The sequence below is a fragment of the Juglans regia genome, chromosome 14 (genome assembly GCF_001411555.2).
Source record: "Juglans regia cultivar Chandler chromosome 14, Walnut 2.0, whole genome shotgun sequence".
Taxonomy (NCBI): Eukaryota; Viridiplantae; Streptophyta; class Magnoliopsida; order Fagales; family Juglandaceae; genus Juglans; species Juglans regia.
This window is the reverse complement of record NC_049914.1, coordinates 7,828,921-7,846,201: the sequence shown is the minus strand read 5'-3', so window position 1 is coordinate 7,846,201 and position 17,281 is coordinate 7,828,921. Positions and strand designations below refer to the sequence as shown.

Genomic DNA, 17,281 nt, shown 5'->3' with positions numbered 1-17,281 from the left:
GTTAGTATGTGATTGGCTGGCTGTTATTTGACTATAATCGACCCGGCCATAAGGAATTCTCTTTCTTAATTATATTTAAAGTAGCGATAACATAGCCCAACCAAAGATCTAAAAGAAATCCTCCAAACTTCGACACATGCATATATATATATATATATATATATATATATACTAGCGGTTGGGCAATGTGCGAGGCACATTTGTCTGGTTGAAAAATAATTTATTTTGTAAAATATAAATATGTTTTGGGTTAAAAAAACGTAATTATAAGTAAAATAAGTAGTATATAGAGAATTTTTTATGAACTCAATTTCTGCACCCAACAAGTGAAAACAGATGTGAAGAATTTTTGTGATAGTGATAGTACTTCACTGCATAAATCGAAGCAATCCAACCGAAGAAAAAAAATAAGAAGTGGTAAAATGAAGGGTTGGATTTAAATCTTAAAAATTTTAATATACCAGCAGCAGCCTCGTCCTTCAGAAAACAACACACGTAGATATCATATCCTTAGATATGATTTGGATCGATGTATTAATAGTAGTGATATGGTTTGTGAATAGTAATATATAAAATTATTTGGATTAAGATGTTTTATTTGATTTTAGAAAATGAGAGAAAAAAAAGTTAAAATAAAATATTATAAAAGTTAAAATATTATTGGAATATAATTTTTTAATGTAGTTTTTGTTTTAAAATTTAAAAAATGTATATTTAAGAAAATTGTAATGATTAGATTAACAAATTAAAAAATATTTTATATTTAAATAATATTTTAAAAATATATATAAAAGTATCTGAAAACCTAAGAATCTATTAATCTCTTTCTCGAACTCAATAATTTTGTTTGGAAAGAGATAGATTGTCAATTCCCTCTTGACCCACGTTTGTAGTTACCCCAGAAAAGTAACATTTTCATTCATTTTTGAATGGAAAATTACATGGGTATATTCTTATATGTCCACCGGTCAACAAAATATAGAAAATGACATATTATCATACATTAATAAATAAGTTAAAAATACTTATCTTTTCCTTTTGCATTCCAGTACTTCACATCACAACTAATTAAATAATAATAGAGTAAATAAATATGATTTTTTGTGATATAAATAATTTTTCTAGCTGCTGATAATTTGTTTATGATTTTTTGTATATATTATTTTTTTGTAGTGAATTTATAATGATTTTATTAATTTTTTTTTCTCCACGTTGTCTCTCTCTCTGGCCTGATTCATCCGCACGGGCCGTTCTTCTTCAGCCCAGCCCAGCGCCGCCGTGCGCCGGCCAGCCTCACCGCCACCACTGGAGAGTCCCTCTCACACTGACGACTGACCGAGGCACCATCGATGTCCACCACGCGCAGCCCTATCTCTCTCCCGCGGAAACCCATCCAAAATGGGTTTCTCCCATTTCTCTCAACCGGCGCCGCCGTACGCGGCCACCTACCGTCACGACCACCACAGGCGACTCCCCCTCACGCTGGCGACCAACCCAGCCACCACCGATGTCCCCCACGCGCAGCCATATCTGTCCCCCGCAGAAACCCATCCGAAATGGGTTTCTCCCATTTCTCTCAACCAGCGCAGCTGTACGCGGCCACCCAGGCCACTGCACCTCCACCACTTCACACCGGCGACAATCTCTACCAGACCCAGCCACCACGATCCTCTCTTTCCCTCTCCGTCGCACACTGCAATTCATGCGATTGAGCTGTAGAAAGAAAAGAAACATGCGAGAGACAGAGAAGAAGAAGAAGAAGAAGAAGAAGACGCTGCTGGGTTAGATGTTTAACATTCAACTAAGAAGAAACGACGCCGGATTGAGTTAAACTGTTCATTACTGTTGATGTTATAGACACTTTTAAGATATAGGCATATATACACAAGCAGTGGTAGCACGTTTGCCACATCTGTCAAATTGAAGAAAAAAATAAAGTGTGATTTCAAATATTAAAATAATCTAATGCATAAGAGTGAAATTACTATCTATTTATCTTCATTATTTATTATGAAATTTAAATTATATTAAAAATTCAAATTAATTAGATAGTTTTTTTCTCTTAAAAATGTTCAGTAAAAATTCATCATTTATTTAATTATGAAAAATTAATATTTTATAAATTAAAGTTGATTTTAAGTGTATGATATAATATTATTCTATTAAAAATGTTCAGTAAAACTTTATATTTTATTTAATGATGAAAACTTAGTATTTTATGTTCATTATTTATTATGAAATTTAAATTATATTAAAATTTTAAATTAATTAGATATTTCTTTCTCTTAAAAATGTTCAGTAAAACTTCATCATTTATTTAATTATGAAAAATTAGTATTTTATAAATTAAAATTGATTTTAAGTGTATGATATAATATTATTCTATTAAAAATGTTCAGTAAAATTTTATCTTTTATTTAATGATGAAAAATTAGTATTTTATAAATTTAATTTAATTTTAAGTGTATGATATAATATTTATATTTTAATTATTTATTTTATGTTAGTTTAAATCAACATTTAAACTTCTACCATTAAATTAAATATAAAGATTTAAGATGAATGGTTGTGATTTAAAACCCAAAGTTTACGTATGATATGTTATTTATATTTTACTTATTTAAATTTTAAATTAGTTTAAATCAGTGTTTTAATAAGAGAAATTATTTATATATAAATTTTAACAAGAGAAATTATTTATTATATTGATAAATATTACAGTCTTATAATTATATCTCTAAATTTTAACAAGAGAAATTATTTATATAATTTTAAAGTGTGTAAAATATGCACAATATCTTTAAAAAAAATTTGGTATATTTGAGATCCACCTTAAAGAATCTACTTTTTACATAATTATGATAAATATTTTAATGATTTTATTTTATTTTTATATATAATAATGATAAATATTATAGTGATTTTATTTTTTATTTATAAAAAATCATGTATAGTTTGTGGTGTGTGGTGTAAGGAATAGGAAAATATTAGTAAAATAAAAAGATAAAAAGTTGTTGTTTTTACATTGATCCATTACATTTAACGATATATGATTTTAACAACTCAAGTCAAGCCACCTTTAAAATTATATTCTAAAATAATAAATCAATATTACAATTAAAATATCTTAGAAAAAACTTAAAGAGTTATTGTCTTACAGTTTACTTGGAACCAAAATATGTTATAATTTATGTTATACAAACAAGTTTAAGCTTTGTTCATAAGTTAATTTTAACAAAATATATTTTTACAGTCTTATAATTGCATCTCTAAATTTTAACAAAAAAAATTATTTTTATAATTTTAAAGTGTGTAACTTCTGTACAATATCTTTAAAAAAATTTGATATATTTGAGATCCATATTAAAGAATATATTTTTTACATAATAATGATAAATATTTTAGTAATTTTATTCAATTTTATATATAATAATGATAAATATTATAGTGATTTTATTAATTTTTTTTCTTTTCCCACTTTCTCTCTCGCACTGTTTATTACTATAGCACTTAAATAGTAAGGAGGCTTTCCGCATATCATCAAGCCGGGTCAAATCAAGGAATGAGGCATTCACGGTTTTGTACTGTTCATTACTGTAGTATTTGAACAGTAATTTATAGCCACTTTTAAGATAATGGAGATATATACTAGCAGTTATATAACGTGCAAAACACGTTTGCCCATTTGTCTAATTGAAAATAATGTGTCTAAAAAAATAATATGATGTCTAAGAATAATATGTTTTTTTAAAGAAAATTAATTAGTTAATAATTTAATACACATGAGTAAGAAAATAAATTTTAACAAGCATCATAATGATAACAAAACGTTACAGTAATATCAGTAATATGAAAATTAAAAAATTTTAGATATTTTAACAATAGTTTTCTTAGCAAAATATATTAATTGTGTAGAATTCAATCACAATACTCAATGACACATTAAGTGGGTGCAAACTTGTGTAGAAATCAGTGACGTGGCAGGGCGATTTTTTCTGCTATGCTAGGTTTGATTTCATGTAGAGAATGGACGCCGCCGGGGTCCACCTTGGTGCCTCAGCGTCATCAGGAAGACTCAGAACTTTTGCAGACATGGTAACTCAGCATCCTCAGCCGATTCCAGAAGTGGAAATACCGTGGAGACCATTGAAGGTGTTCGATGGTGTGCCTTATGTATCTTTTTCGAAGGAGGAGATTGAAAGGTCTGCAATTCCTTTTAAATTTTCACTGGTTATGAAGTTTTTGAGACAAAGGCCATCATTGGATATTATTAGAGCTTTTATTAAAAATCGTTGGGGCTTGGATTCACAACCTGTGATGTCTGCTATGCTAAAAGCCAGGTCAGTTTTTGTTAGATTTTCAAATGAGTTGGATTTTATTAAAGCTTTTTCGAGGGAAACATGTGATGTAGAAGGAGTGCCTTATCGTATGTTTCAATGTTATCCTGATTTTGATGAAGAAAAGGAAACTCCTTTGGTCCCTATTTGGATAACGCTCCCAGGTCTTCCACCAAATTTCTATCATGAATCCTTTTTACGGAACATAACTTTGCCGCTGGGTCAGTATATCCGTCGAGATAACAGCACAAGATGTGCAACTCGTACGGATGGAGCACGAGTTTGTATAAAAATGGATGCTTCTAAAAAGCCTTTAGACTCGTTCTGGATAGGTATTCCACATCAAGCTAATAGTCGTTTGCAGGAGGTTGTTTATGAAACTCTCCCCGCCTACTGTGGTAGATGCCAAATGCAAGGTCATAATAACTACACTTGTAAATGGGAAGCAGGAAGGGATAAGAAAATGTGGGTTAGAAAAGGGGTGGTGAAATCAAGTGGGAATGAGGAGCAAGTCAGGGAGGAACCTAGTAAACGAATTGAAGCTGTCCAGCTAGAGGAAAAAAGTCTGAATAATAATGAGGATATAGGGGAAAAAACAGGGGAGAAAACAGGGGATATTTGTGTAATCAAGGAGAACCAGAGGCATATGGATGGAAAGGAAACTAATGCAGAGGAGAATTTTGCAGAGAAGGACCAAGTATGTGGTATATTGCAAAAGTCTAATGTTCGAATAGATGTTGATCTTCTTGAATCTGTGGAAAAAAATACAGATGGTTTCACTGAGTATGGTGAAGGAGGGGAAAGGCTTGCGGGGGATGTATGTCCACAAACTCCTTTTGAACCAATTGGATCTGTAGAAGTGGTTGGAGAGACTCAATTTGCAGCTGAGATTGTGATCGTTGAGGAAGCAGAAACTTTAGAGGACTAGGTGTGTGGTGATAATGCGAAATCTTTTTCTGACTCGGAGCTTGCGGAAGGTGTGGAAAATATTAGCAAAGGCAAAGAAATAAGTTCTGATTCTGAGCAACTGATTGTGCATAAAGGAGGTAGTTGTTTGAGGAGTTCCAAAAGGGCTAAGAGCAAGCCCTCGAGATTAAATTTATGATGAATTCTATTCTATTTTGGAACATACGAGGGATGGGTACTTCTAAGAGAAGGCTGAATAAATTGGTTAGAACTTATAATCCGGGGTTTGTTGCTCTGGCAGAACCATGGCTCTCTTTAAGATACATGGAGTCTTTTAAAAAAAAAATGCAGTTTGAAGGTTGTTGTTCTAATGATACACAAGGGGGTAAGTTGTGGATATTTTGGTCTCAGGGGATACAGGTAGACTTGGTGGAGGTGACGAATCAACTTATTACTATGGCTTCTAAGATACAAAGTCAGAAAGTTTACTTCTCATTCATATATGCCAAGTGTAATCAGGTGGAACGTAGAAGCTTATGGCAATCTTTATCCTTTGGAGTGAGGGGGTCTATTCCTTGGTTTGTTTTGGGAGATTTTAATATCATTAGAAATGATTCTGATCGTAGAGGTGGGAGACCTTGACCCTTTTCAGCAATGGAGGATTTTAATGCTTGTATTGATAATGTGGGGTTATCGGATATGAGATACTCGGGAAATCGGTTTTCGTGGTGTAATGGTCAAGAAGGAACCTCAAGGAGTTGGGCGTGCTTAGACAGGGCTCTTATTAGTGCTGAGGTGATTTCGGTGTTTCCAGAGGCCCATCTAGAATATTTGTCGAGGATTACCTCTGATCATGCACCTATGGTTATGAGATTAAAAAATCCTCCCTCAAAATATGGTTCTTCCCCTTTCAAATTCCAGCAAATGTGGGTTAAGCATGAGGCTTTTATGGCTTGTGTGGCGGATGTTTGGGAAGAAGAGGTAGAGGCGATTGGTATGGCTCGGTTGGCAATAAAATTGAAAAAACTAAAAAGTAGGTTAAGAATCTGGAATAGGGAGGTGTTTGGGTCTACGCTAATGAATATTAAATTCTTGGAAGAGAGAGTGGAGATCTTAGAGCAAAAATTGCAAGAGCTTTTTAATGATGAAGATGAGCAAGATTATTTGGTTACTAATATTGAACTAAATTCCTGGAAGGAACGGGAAGAGACCAGATTAAGGCAACAAGCTAAACAATATTGGCTTGAGAAAGGTGAAGCTAACGCAAGTTTTTTCCGGGCCTTTAATACTCAATCCAAAATGCAGGTTAAAGAAATGAAACTACAAGATGGCAGATGGCTAAAGTCTCCAGAAGAAATCCATGATGGGGCAGTATAACATTTCAGTCATTTATTTGAACAGAAGCAAGTGGGGGATTTACCTGACTTATCTTCGATGGTGAATGCTGTTATTTCAGATGAGGATAATGAGAGTTTATGCCAGCTCCCTTCAATCCAAAACGTGAAGGATGCAGTGTTCTCCATCCCTGTTGACAGCAGCCCAGGGCCAGATGGGTTTGGGTCTGGTTTCTTCCAAGCTTGTTGGTCCATTGTTTGGAAGGATGTGGTGGGTGCAGTTCAAGAATTTTTTTGGGGGGCTGATCTTCCCACGAATTTTGCAGCTTCTTTTTTAACGATTATTCCTAAGGTGGAGGCGCCAACTAGCTTTGACAAGTTTAGACCAATAAGTCTATGTTCAGTGTTCTACAAAATCTGCTCCAAAATATAGGTGAGTCACCTAGCTCCGATGCTCAAACGCATAATATCCCCTGAACAGGGAGCTTTCATTCCAAGCCGAAGCATTTTTGACAACATAAGCCTCACTCAGGAATTGGCAAATAGTATCAACAAGCAGGTTCGGGGTGGCAACATAATCCTTAAGTTGGATATGGAGAAAGCATATGATAGTGTAGATTGGGGATTTCTTTTACATGTTATGGCCCACTTTGGTTTCTCTAGGCAGATGTGTGGTTTAATTAAACAATGCATTTCGACTCCGTGGTTTTCAGTTGTCATGAATGGGGTACCAAAAGGTTTCTTTAAAAGTGGACGAGGTTTGAGGCAAGGAGATCCTATCTCCCCGTATCTTTTCATCATTGTTGAAGAAATCCTATCTAGATTGCTTAAGGTGAGTTTTGAAGAGAGGAAAATTGGATTCTATTTGCAACCGAGAGGGACCCCAGTGATTTCGCACTTATTGTATGCCGATGACATTCTTGTTTTTGCTAATGGGAGTAGAAAGTCAGTGAGAGCTATAAGGGATACTTTGTCGATACATGAGCAATGGTCAGGACAAAAGGTTAGTAATGCCAAATCCTCTATAATTTTTTCAAAATATATTTCTAGTACTCAACGCCGCTCTCTTCTTAATCTTACTGGGTTTGTGGAAGGGAATTGGCCTTTAAAATACTTGGGAGTGCCAATCACTCCTGGGAGAATGAAAGCTGTTTATTTAGAGGAACTTGTTGGCAAAATTAAATCAAGGTTGGAGGGTTGGAAAAATAAGTTGTTAGCTAATGGGGCTCGTGTGTTACTCTTAAAGCATGTTCTAATGAGTCTTCCAATATACCTTCTATCTACTGTGAAAGTGCCCGTTTCGGTGCTGAAAAGCATAAATAGATGTTTATGCAATTTTTTTTGGGGCATGAGTGAAGGAAAACCAAAAAAACATTGGAAGTCATGGGATAACTTATGTTTTCCAATAAAAGAAGGTGGAATGGGATTTAGAAACTTTAAAGATGTTCAAAGGTCTCTTTTCATGAAGTTTGCGTGGAAGATCATGGTAGATGACTCTCCATGGACAAAATTTTTTAGAGCAAACTATGTTAGAAATAATCATATTTCACTTGTGGATAAAGGGAAAAGATCGAGATTCTGGAGGATGGTAGCTTCATGTATACTGGATGTAATTAATCATTCAAAATGGAAGATTAAGAATGGGAATGTTTCGTTCTGGTTTGATAAGTGGCTGGATGAGGGTCCTCTGTGTAGCGTGATCCCTATGGGTGACTTCCCAAGTTTACAGGTAAAAGACTTAAAAATAGAAAATGGCTGGGATGTTGATATGTTAAGTCGGCTACTGGGGGAAGAATTAGCTGAAAAAGTTTTGGAGGTTTTAAGCAAAAGTAGAGAATGGGCTGACTTGCTTGTATGGCCAGAAAACAAAGATGGAAAATTTTCTACAAAGAGTGCATGGAACTATGTTCGAGTTACTGCCTCTAAGGTTAGATGGGCTGAGTGGGTATGGCTTCCTTGTATTCCTAAAAATATTTCTGTTATTATGTGGAAAGCTTTCAATAACATACTAAGTGTGGATGATAAAGTTAGAAAGCTTGGAATTCCTATAGTCTCAAAATGTGACTGCTGTTTGAATGGTGGATACGAAGACATAAATCATGTGCTTGCAAATGGGGATATTGCAAAGGCAGTGTGGAACAGAGTGTTTGTGCAGATAGGTTTGGGAAGAATTACAGGATTTTCATGGCAACATTTAGTAGAGGTTTGGTTTACTAAGGCATCAAAAGCATCTCAAATGGGGCAACTGCTGGGGATAATTCCTTCCATTGTCACTTGGTCCCTCAGGCTGAGAAGATGTAAGGCACGAATGGATGGAGTTAAAGATTCAGCTGTCACTGTTTGGCATAATATCAAGATATGGACTGTAAAAATGGGAGAAAAACTTTAAGCGGGAAAATGTTTGTCGAGACAAGATGAAAAAATCCTATCAGATTTCAACATTCCTATTAAACCTCCGAAAAGAGTAGCCCCAAAGTTGGTTCGATGGGAAAAGCCGATTATTGGACGTCTAAAACTGAATGTAGATGGAAGTTCAAATGGAAATCCGGGTGTTGCAGGTGCGGGTGGAGTACTTAGGGATGCAAATGGAGAATTACTAATGGCTTTTGCGGTTCATCTTGGGACAGGTACTAATAACTTTGCAGAACTTATGAGTTTAGTGCATGGTTTACGATTGATTAAAAGGATGGGGGTGGGGCATATTGATTTGGAATTAGATTCTATGATAGTGGTTAAATGGTTGAAGGCATCGGTATGTGAAAACTGGTATCTAGTAGATTACTGGGATGAACTAATGGAGTTGATGAAAGATTTAGACTCACATGTCATGCATATATATCGGGAAGGTAACGCCTCTGCAAACTACTTGGCGAGATTGGGAGCAAGGGGCTGTACTCAGCAATGGCATTCTCAGGATATTCCCACAAGACTTAGAGGACTTTTACGGTTAGATAAACTTGGTCTACCTTGTATGAGACATGGGCACTGATGGGTCTGCCTTGGTCTGCTGTTTTTTTGTTTTTGGTCAAGGTTTATGTTTTTGTTTACGGTAAGATGTATTACCACGGGTTGGCTTTAGTGTTTTGATGTTTACCAAGGTTTTCCTCCGCCAAAAGTGAGGGAGTCAATAAATCTCGGAGGTTCCGTCCTCTTTAAAAAAAAAAAAAATACTCAATAACACTGGGAGCACTGAAAAAATACAAAATCTTTTATTTCTATATTGCTCTCACATTTCTTCATCATTAAAGTAAGTCTTTTCTATTTTAAAAACTCTAAAAATATTATAATGGTAGAAAATCATTTTATCTAAATAATTTTAGTTAATTAAGAATATTATGAGATTTAAATTATATGAAAAAATTCTAATTATTTATATGATTTTATTCTTTTAAAAATATTTAATAAAATTCTATCATATATTTTACTGTTTAATATTATTTACGAGTACTATTTATTACTGTAACACATACTATAGTAGTTAGTACTGTACATTATTTATTACTCTTCACGTCGTTTATAGCCACTCAAAGAGATATATGGCTCTTAAGTCAAAAGAAATATATATATTCTACGGTTCTACCAGAAAAAACAGCCACGGTGTCGTCTTGAGACGCTGGCTATTATTGCAGAGTTATTTCTCAATCTGATCTGGGGCTGATTCACATTCCCTTTGGGTACGATGATCTTGATCAGCATACCGTCAGCAACCACCGTCTTGGTTTGTCCCACATTCACATCCTCCGGCAGTTGGATCCTCTTCATGAACCTTCCACAACTTGGACTTTCCGCGATGATGAATAAAACCCTTTTGTCTCTGAACTGCACGCTCGCCTCTTCGTTGTTGTAACCATCGACACGTGCGTGGAGGACAAAAGTTGTTTCTTGCCAGTGCATCTGAAAGTTAATCACAATTAGTATATACTGGGAACGTAAGAAACCAGAGAGATCTATGAATATCATTTAGAATATGCATGCATGTTTAAAGACACAAACAATGACAGAGAATGGGTCCATGATGTTGGTGCATCCGTGACGGAAACTGCTTGAAATCATCATCGACATTTCTGAAATTAAGAGGGGAAAAAAAATATCATTGTGATTTCATGATATCAAGAAAGGAACCAAAGAACATGAGGTTTTGCATGGGAGGAGAGTGGAAGAGAGACACTTTACCAGAGGTTCGATCTGGTGTCGTGCATGGCCTTGAGGGGAACCAGTACTGGGGTTTTGAACTCAATTTATAACTGGAAAGTAAGCAATTGCTCGTAAGTTTTGGAAAGCAAAATTGATTTTTTGGCTATACATAGTATATGATCTCATGGCAGAAGTGCAGGAACATGATTTTTTGAACAGTTCAAGTAGTTGTCAATTACCCGTTATAATCGATGAAGCCTCAACATAATTGTTTCTAATATATGTTACTTTGAGAACAATGTGTTCTGAAGTATTCAATGTTTTGTGTTTTTGGTTGAGTAATTCATTTATGCCGATCATCTCTGTTAAATTGTTAATTCAGGAAGTGGATAAAAAATCGTTTTACGTCCAGATCAAAGAATCTTCTCATGATATTTATCTGTTTATTTCTCTTACTATATATATATATATATATATATATATGAGTACAAACTAGATGAATCAAGAGGTAATTTTCTTTTTTTCTTATATATATATATATATATTTTCCTTCTATGATATTAAATCTGGATTGTTAGAATATTATTTTTTAATATTATTATTGTTTTAGAATATAAAAATGTTAAATTTTTTATTATATTTTATGTAAAAATTTAAAAAAAAATTATAATGAAATGAGATAAGATAGGTTGAGAGTGTTTCTCAATCCAAACGACTCCTTAGTTTAAGGAAGAAATACAAAATTTCAGTAATTCTTTCATATGAAAACTAGTTGAAATGAAGAGATTTTAAAATCATAAAATCAAACTAATGCTTAAAGGGTTTATGATGATCATGAGGAATGGAGATTAAATCAAACTCGCCAATTTAGTTGAGTAATACCATATAAAAGTTCTAAATAGACAAGTTACACGTAGATTTTTTGTAAAAAAAAATAAATTTTACTAAAAAATAATAAGTTTTTTTACATTTTTTTTACATCATAATGATAACAAAACGTTACAGTAATATGAAAATTAAAATTTTGGATATTTTAACAATAGTTTTCTTAGCAAAATATATTAATTGTGTAGAATTCAATCACAATACTCAATGACACAAGGAGCACTGAAAAAATACAAAATCTTTTATTTCTATATTGCTCTCACATTTTTTCATCATTAAAGTAAGTATTTTCTATTTTAGAAATTTTAAAAATATTATAATGGTAGAAAATCATTTTATCTAAATAATTTTAGTTAATTAAGAATATTATGAGATTTAAATTATATTAAAAATTTTAATTATTTATATGATTTTATTTTTTTTAAATATTTAATAAAATTTTATCATTTATTTTACTGTTTAATACTGTTTACGAGTAGTAGAGTATTATTTATTACTGTAACACATACTGTAATACTGTATAGTATTTATTACTGTTCACGCCGCTCAAAGGAGATATATGGCTCTTAAGTCAAAGAAATATATATATTCTACCAGAAAAAACAGCCACGGTGTCGTCGTGAGACGCTGGCTATTATTGCAGAGTTATTTCTCAATCTGATCTGGGGCTGATTCACATTCCCTTTGGGTATGATGATCTTGATCAGCATACCGTCAGCAACCACCGTCTTGGTTTGTCCCACATTCACATCCTCCGGCAGTTGGATCCTCTTCATGAACCTTCCACAACTTGGACTTTCCGCGATGATGAATAAAACCCTTTTGCCTCTGAACTGCACGCTCACCTCTTCGTTGTTGTAACCATCGACACGTGCGTGGAGGACAAAAGTTGTTTCTTTCCAGTGCATCTGAAAGTTAATCACAAGGATGGTGCTACATGAAATATCATTGTGATTTCATGATATCAAGAAAGGAACCAAAGAACATGAGGTTTTGCATGGGAGGAGAGTGGAAGAGAGACTTTACCAGAGGTTCGATCTGGTGTCGTGCATGGCCTTGAAGGGAACCAGTACTGGGGTTTTGAACGCAATTTATAACAGGAAATTAAGCAATTGCTCGTAAGTTTTGGAAAGCAAAATTGATTTTTTGGCTATACATAGTATATGATCTCATGGCAGAAGTGCAGGAACATGATTTTTGAACGGTTCAAATAGTTGTCACTTACCTGTTATAATCGATGAAGCCTCAACATAATTGTTTCTAATATATGTTACTTTGAGAACAATGTGTTCTGAAGTATTCAATGTTTTGTGTTTTTGGTTGAGTAATTCATTTATGCCGATCATCTCTGTTAATTCAGGAAGTGGATAAAAAATCGTTTTACGTCCAGATCAAAGAATCTTTTCATGATATTTATCTGTTGATATTTCTCTTACTATATACGAGTACAAGCTAGATGAATCAAGAGGTAATTTCCTTTTTTTCTTATATATATATATATATATAGATATTTTCCTTCTGTGATACTAAATCTGGATTGTTAGAATATTATTTTTTAATATTATTATTATTTTAAAATTTAAAAATATTAAATTTTTTATTATATTTTATGTGAAAATTTAAAAAAAATTTATAATAAAATGAGATAAGATAGGTTGAGAGTGTTTCTCAATCCAAACGACTCTTTAGTTTAAGGAAGAAATACAAAATTTCAGTAATTCTTTCATATGAAAACTAGTTGAAATGAAGAGATTTTAAAATCATAAAATCAAACTAATGCTTAAAGGGTTTATGATGATCATGAGAGATGGAGATTAAATCAAACTCGCCAATTTAGTTGAGTAATACAATATAAAAATTTTAAATAGACAAGTTACACGTAGATTTTTTGTAAAAAAATAAATTTTACTAAAAAAGAATAAGTTTTTTTTTACACTTTTTTTAATGTTGAATTCATTATTTTATAAAGGGATTCTGTCTTGTATAAATTAATTTTTCTCTTATATTATTTTAAAATAGAAGGCCTCATGCCTTTTGCATCATCCCAAAAATCAAGCCCATGACATTAACCCATCACCAAATTTCCCAAACGAAGTAGTATACTGAACCTAAATGGCATAAATAATTGGTACAGCAATTCATGTGACTGTTGAATTATTTGTTGGTGATCGTTCATGAAAGAGAATGTCCATTGTATCTGTCGTGCACACAGAACAGGTGATATTTTCTTCTGATCTGTATTCGGGTACGTACGTAGTCTGTCCCCTCCGATTAACCTTCTTTTCTGCTACAGATTATTGTTCTTCAATTTGTGAGACAGATGGGGACCGTGTCGGTGACCACTGCGAATCAAACAAGGCCAGCATGATCATTTCAGCTATGATGGATTTCATCGTCAGCCCTGATATTTAAGATATCAATTAAGCTTAAATAATTGTTAGATAGATCTTATGATTAAAAACAAAATCAGTTTTGTTTTTATATATTTTCATGAGTAATTGGGATTTAATTATCTTGATTAAATCTTTATGATCAATATGTACAATTTACAAACACCCTAATCCATGTAAATCAGAAGATTCTAAAAGGCCATCGAGACAATTTTGAAAAGATTATTGGGAAAATTAGGTATAATAATATTTGGAAATGTGAAATCATCATACTTATCCAAAAAATTTAAGATGAGAATAGGTAAATTTAATTGTGAAATGATAGTTACAGTTATGAGTGTGTAAGTACCGCGCAATTATTTTAAAATAAATAAATAAATAAATATAAGACTCATATGAAAAAATTAATTAATTTTTTAATAGTGAACTCTTACTATTTTTCAAAATAACTGCATGATATTTACATACTTCAAGATTGTATATAACATTATTCAGTTTAATTACTTGTATTATATTCTTAATACCCCTCATGTATAAACCAAACTCTTTATCAATGAGTAAACTCGATTAATACATTGATATTTAATTAAATGTGGTAGCGTATAGAATCAATGTTTGAACTCAATACCTATACTTTCTTAGACCATGTGAAATTATCAATTATTTTAAAATTTTAAGTTTAAGCCAATAAAAAAAGGTAGATTTGATTATTTATATTATATTTTTAAAAAAAGTGTGACAAATTTTTTTGATATTTATCATGGCATTAAAATATAAATATTAAAAAAAAAAACTTGGCAGGGATACCGTACAAATCTGCAACATTTCAATTCCGGCAAGATTTTCAAGTTGGAATTGATGACACATTTTGATTTTAGCTGACCCCATGTGACCATACGTCCAAATTCCAAACCCACCATTGCCGGCCCATCACAATCATTCTTCATCTTCATCACAAATGTCTGATACCTAATTTTGTAGTTTTGGAAGCTAGTGAAACATGTTAATCGATTACCGAAATACTGCAGTTTTATTTATTTACCCTCAAAAGTAACACACCATGTTATATGCAGTACTGTAATTAAAATAGTGTTAGAACTGAATGCAGACATTTTTTGTTTTGTTACCTACAGTTATTTTTACATATTTTTTTTATGTATTTTATTAATATAATTAATTAAAATAATTATTTTATATTAAAACAAATTACGCAGCCTATCATATTAATAAAATATATAAAAATAACTGCACATAAATTTTTTAATATAAAAATTAGCAGTACCCAAAACTACACGTATGTATGTCTCCATATGCACGTATATATTCGTCCTATTCCATCGAGCATTTGTAGTTTTGTATTGATTATTTTCCTTTGTAGGAAGCTTCCCATGCACTGCCCAAGTACCATGAAATGCATCATATATGCATGAGAAAATAATAAATAATAAAAATTTATGTGATTTTATAAGATCCATTAAATGTACTTAATTTATAATAAAAATAATTTTATAATATGACTTATCAGATCAAGTCACATCTGAATTTAATTTATTTATATTTAAAATATTTCTCATAATCCCATTGTTTATTCTAATTTATAAGCCTCTTTTTATTCAGTTTCCATCGCAGAAGCAAGTGGAAACAACCATGACAGTTTCTTGATTTCTTCGTTTAATCATAGTTCAATGATGATTACTTAGGTGATAACAATCACGAGGTTGTTGAAACAAATACCCAGTCAATTTACCACTTATGCGCACCACATGGGAATGCAAGCAGTATGACGTTGCTGTCTAACATTAATGACTCTTTTTTGTTTTTCGAGTAAAGCATTAATGACTCGATTGTGTAAATTTAGTAAGAGAAGTGAAAACGGGCTTCGTTTGGTTGTGAAACTCCTCTTAACTCATCTCAACTCATCATTATAATTTTTTTAAATTCTAACATAAAATATAATAAATAATTCAACTTTTTCAAATCTCAAAATAATAATAATATTAAAAAATAATATTCTAATAATATTTTATCATCTCAACTCAACTCACTTCAACATCCAAACACAACTTAATATATGATTTTTACGATTTTTACAATATTATATATCAAAAAATCTTCACAACTTCTTAACACTCCACACTCCACATTATTTTTATTTTTTATTTTTTTTTTATTAAATATTTATTATATGAATAATAAATAAAAAATTTGAAATAATTTAAAAAGAATAAATTCAAAAAAAAATTTAAAAAAAATATTAAAAATTTAAAAAATTTAAAAAAATATAAAGTGTGGACTGTGGAGTATGGTGGAGGTTGTGTAGCAATGCTCATTATATATATATATATATATCATATTTTAAAATGAGATTATTTATATAAGATAAATTATATTTAAAGTTTAAAGTGTACAAATTTCAAACACATATTTAAAAAAAAAAAATCGGTAAATCTAACTAGTACTTACATGAAAAAATATTTTTTTAATGATAAATACTGTTTTTTTAATAAAAAGTACATGAAATTTGTACACTATAAGACTATAACATTACTTTTTATATAAAGTAATATTATTTTCAAAAGTTATTTTATTTAAAAAATCCCTTCAAAATTAAAATAGTCTTATTTTATCACTTATTTTGCAAACTATGAGTAAGGGTATAATTAAGATCCCTTTGTGTGCCACTCGGCCAACTCAATCTTTTTGGATAGAATTAATACGTAAGTATTATGCAATTTATTTAAAAATATGAATAAATATAAAATTTATATAAAAATAATAATAATAATTTTTTAATAATAAATTTTACTCTTTTTTACTTTTTTGAAGTAAAGAAAAAGGTGGTGTTTTTGAATCATCAAACTTTTCGGTCTTAATAAATCGCTTTAAATGTGACATAAATGATGTTTTCTCAATCTTTATGGTCTTAACAATTAATGACTTGCATGGACAAAGTAGGTTGACGAGGAAGGACAAATGAAGCTGAAGTTAGACACCGTTTGTTTCATTTTTCAATTTCCGTCAATCAACATTGATATGTGCAACAGAAATTAAATTATTACTATTCATGCATTCTTCATCTATAATTTCTTTTTCTAATTTATTATAGAGTAATCAAACCAATAAATGCACGACAAGGTGGCAAGGAGTTTAGAAGCTTAAAACCTGCTTTTAACAACTTAAAAATATTTTTAAAGAAAAAAAAAATTATAAGTTTGGTAAAAAAAGTGTCCTAACTAATTTTAAAATCGTTTTAAATATATATATTATCAAATATTAAAAAAAATTAATTGTAAAA

At 31.6% G+C, this 17,281-nt stretch overlaps 2 protein-coding genes across 2 annotated transcripts; one reads left to right on the top strand and one right to left on the bottom strand.

Annotated features, from left to right (window-relative positions):
• Positions 1-5,897: 5,897 nt before the first annotated feature.
• LOC108998443 lies at positions 5,898-8,966 on the top strand. The gene is made up of 4 exons (XM_018974995.2): positions 5,898-6,548; positions 6,645-6,848; positions 7,011-7,580; positions 8,211-8,966. The coding sequence occupies exons 1-4, from the start codon at positions 5,898-5,900 to the stop codon at positions 8,964-8,966; spliced, it is 2,181 nt and encodes a 726-aa protein (XP_018830540.2).
• Positions 8,967-10,153: 1,187 nt separating this feature from the next.
• On the bottom strand, positions 10,154-12,504 carry LOC108998442 (17.6 kDa class I heat shock protein-like). Its single transcript, XM_018974994.1, has 3 exons — positions 12,309-12,504; positions 10,571-10,641; positions 10,154-10,471 (listed from the first exon to the last, which is right to left on the bottom strand). Exons 1-3 carry the CDS (start codon positions 12,502-12,504, stop codon positions 10,154-10,156), a joined length of 585 nt encoding a protein of 194 aa, XP_018830539.1.
• Positions 12,505-17,281: the final 4,777 nt, after the last annotated feature.

Bases quoted from the DNA above. Each gene is read 5' to 3' on its own strand.
- LOC108998442 (XM_018974994.1), bottom strand. From the start codon at position 12,504: ATGCACTGGAAAGAAACAACTTTTGTCCTCCACGCACGTGTCGATGGT. The intron at 10,642-12,308 runs GTATGCTGATCA...TCTTAATTTCAG, and splicing joins CAAGACGGTGGTTGCTGACG to AAATGTCGATGATGATTTCA. The intron at 10,472-10,570 runs GTTTGTGTCTTT...ATTAACTTTCAG, and splicing joins TGGACCCATTCTCTGTCATT to ATGCACTGGCAAGAAACAAC.
- LOC108998443 (XM_018974995.2), top strand. From the start codon at position 5,898: ATGGAGGATTTTAATGCTTGTATTGATAATGTGGGGTTATCGGATATG. The intron at 6,549-6,644 runs GTTAAAGAAATG...TTATTTGAACAG, and splicing joins ATACTCAATCCAAAATGCAG to AAGCAAGTGGGGGATTTACC. The intron at 6,849-7,010 runs GTGGGTGCAGTT...TCCAAAATATAG, and splicing joins CCATTGTTTGGAAGGATGTG to GTGAGTCACCTAGCTCCGAT.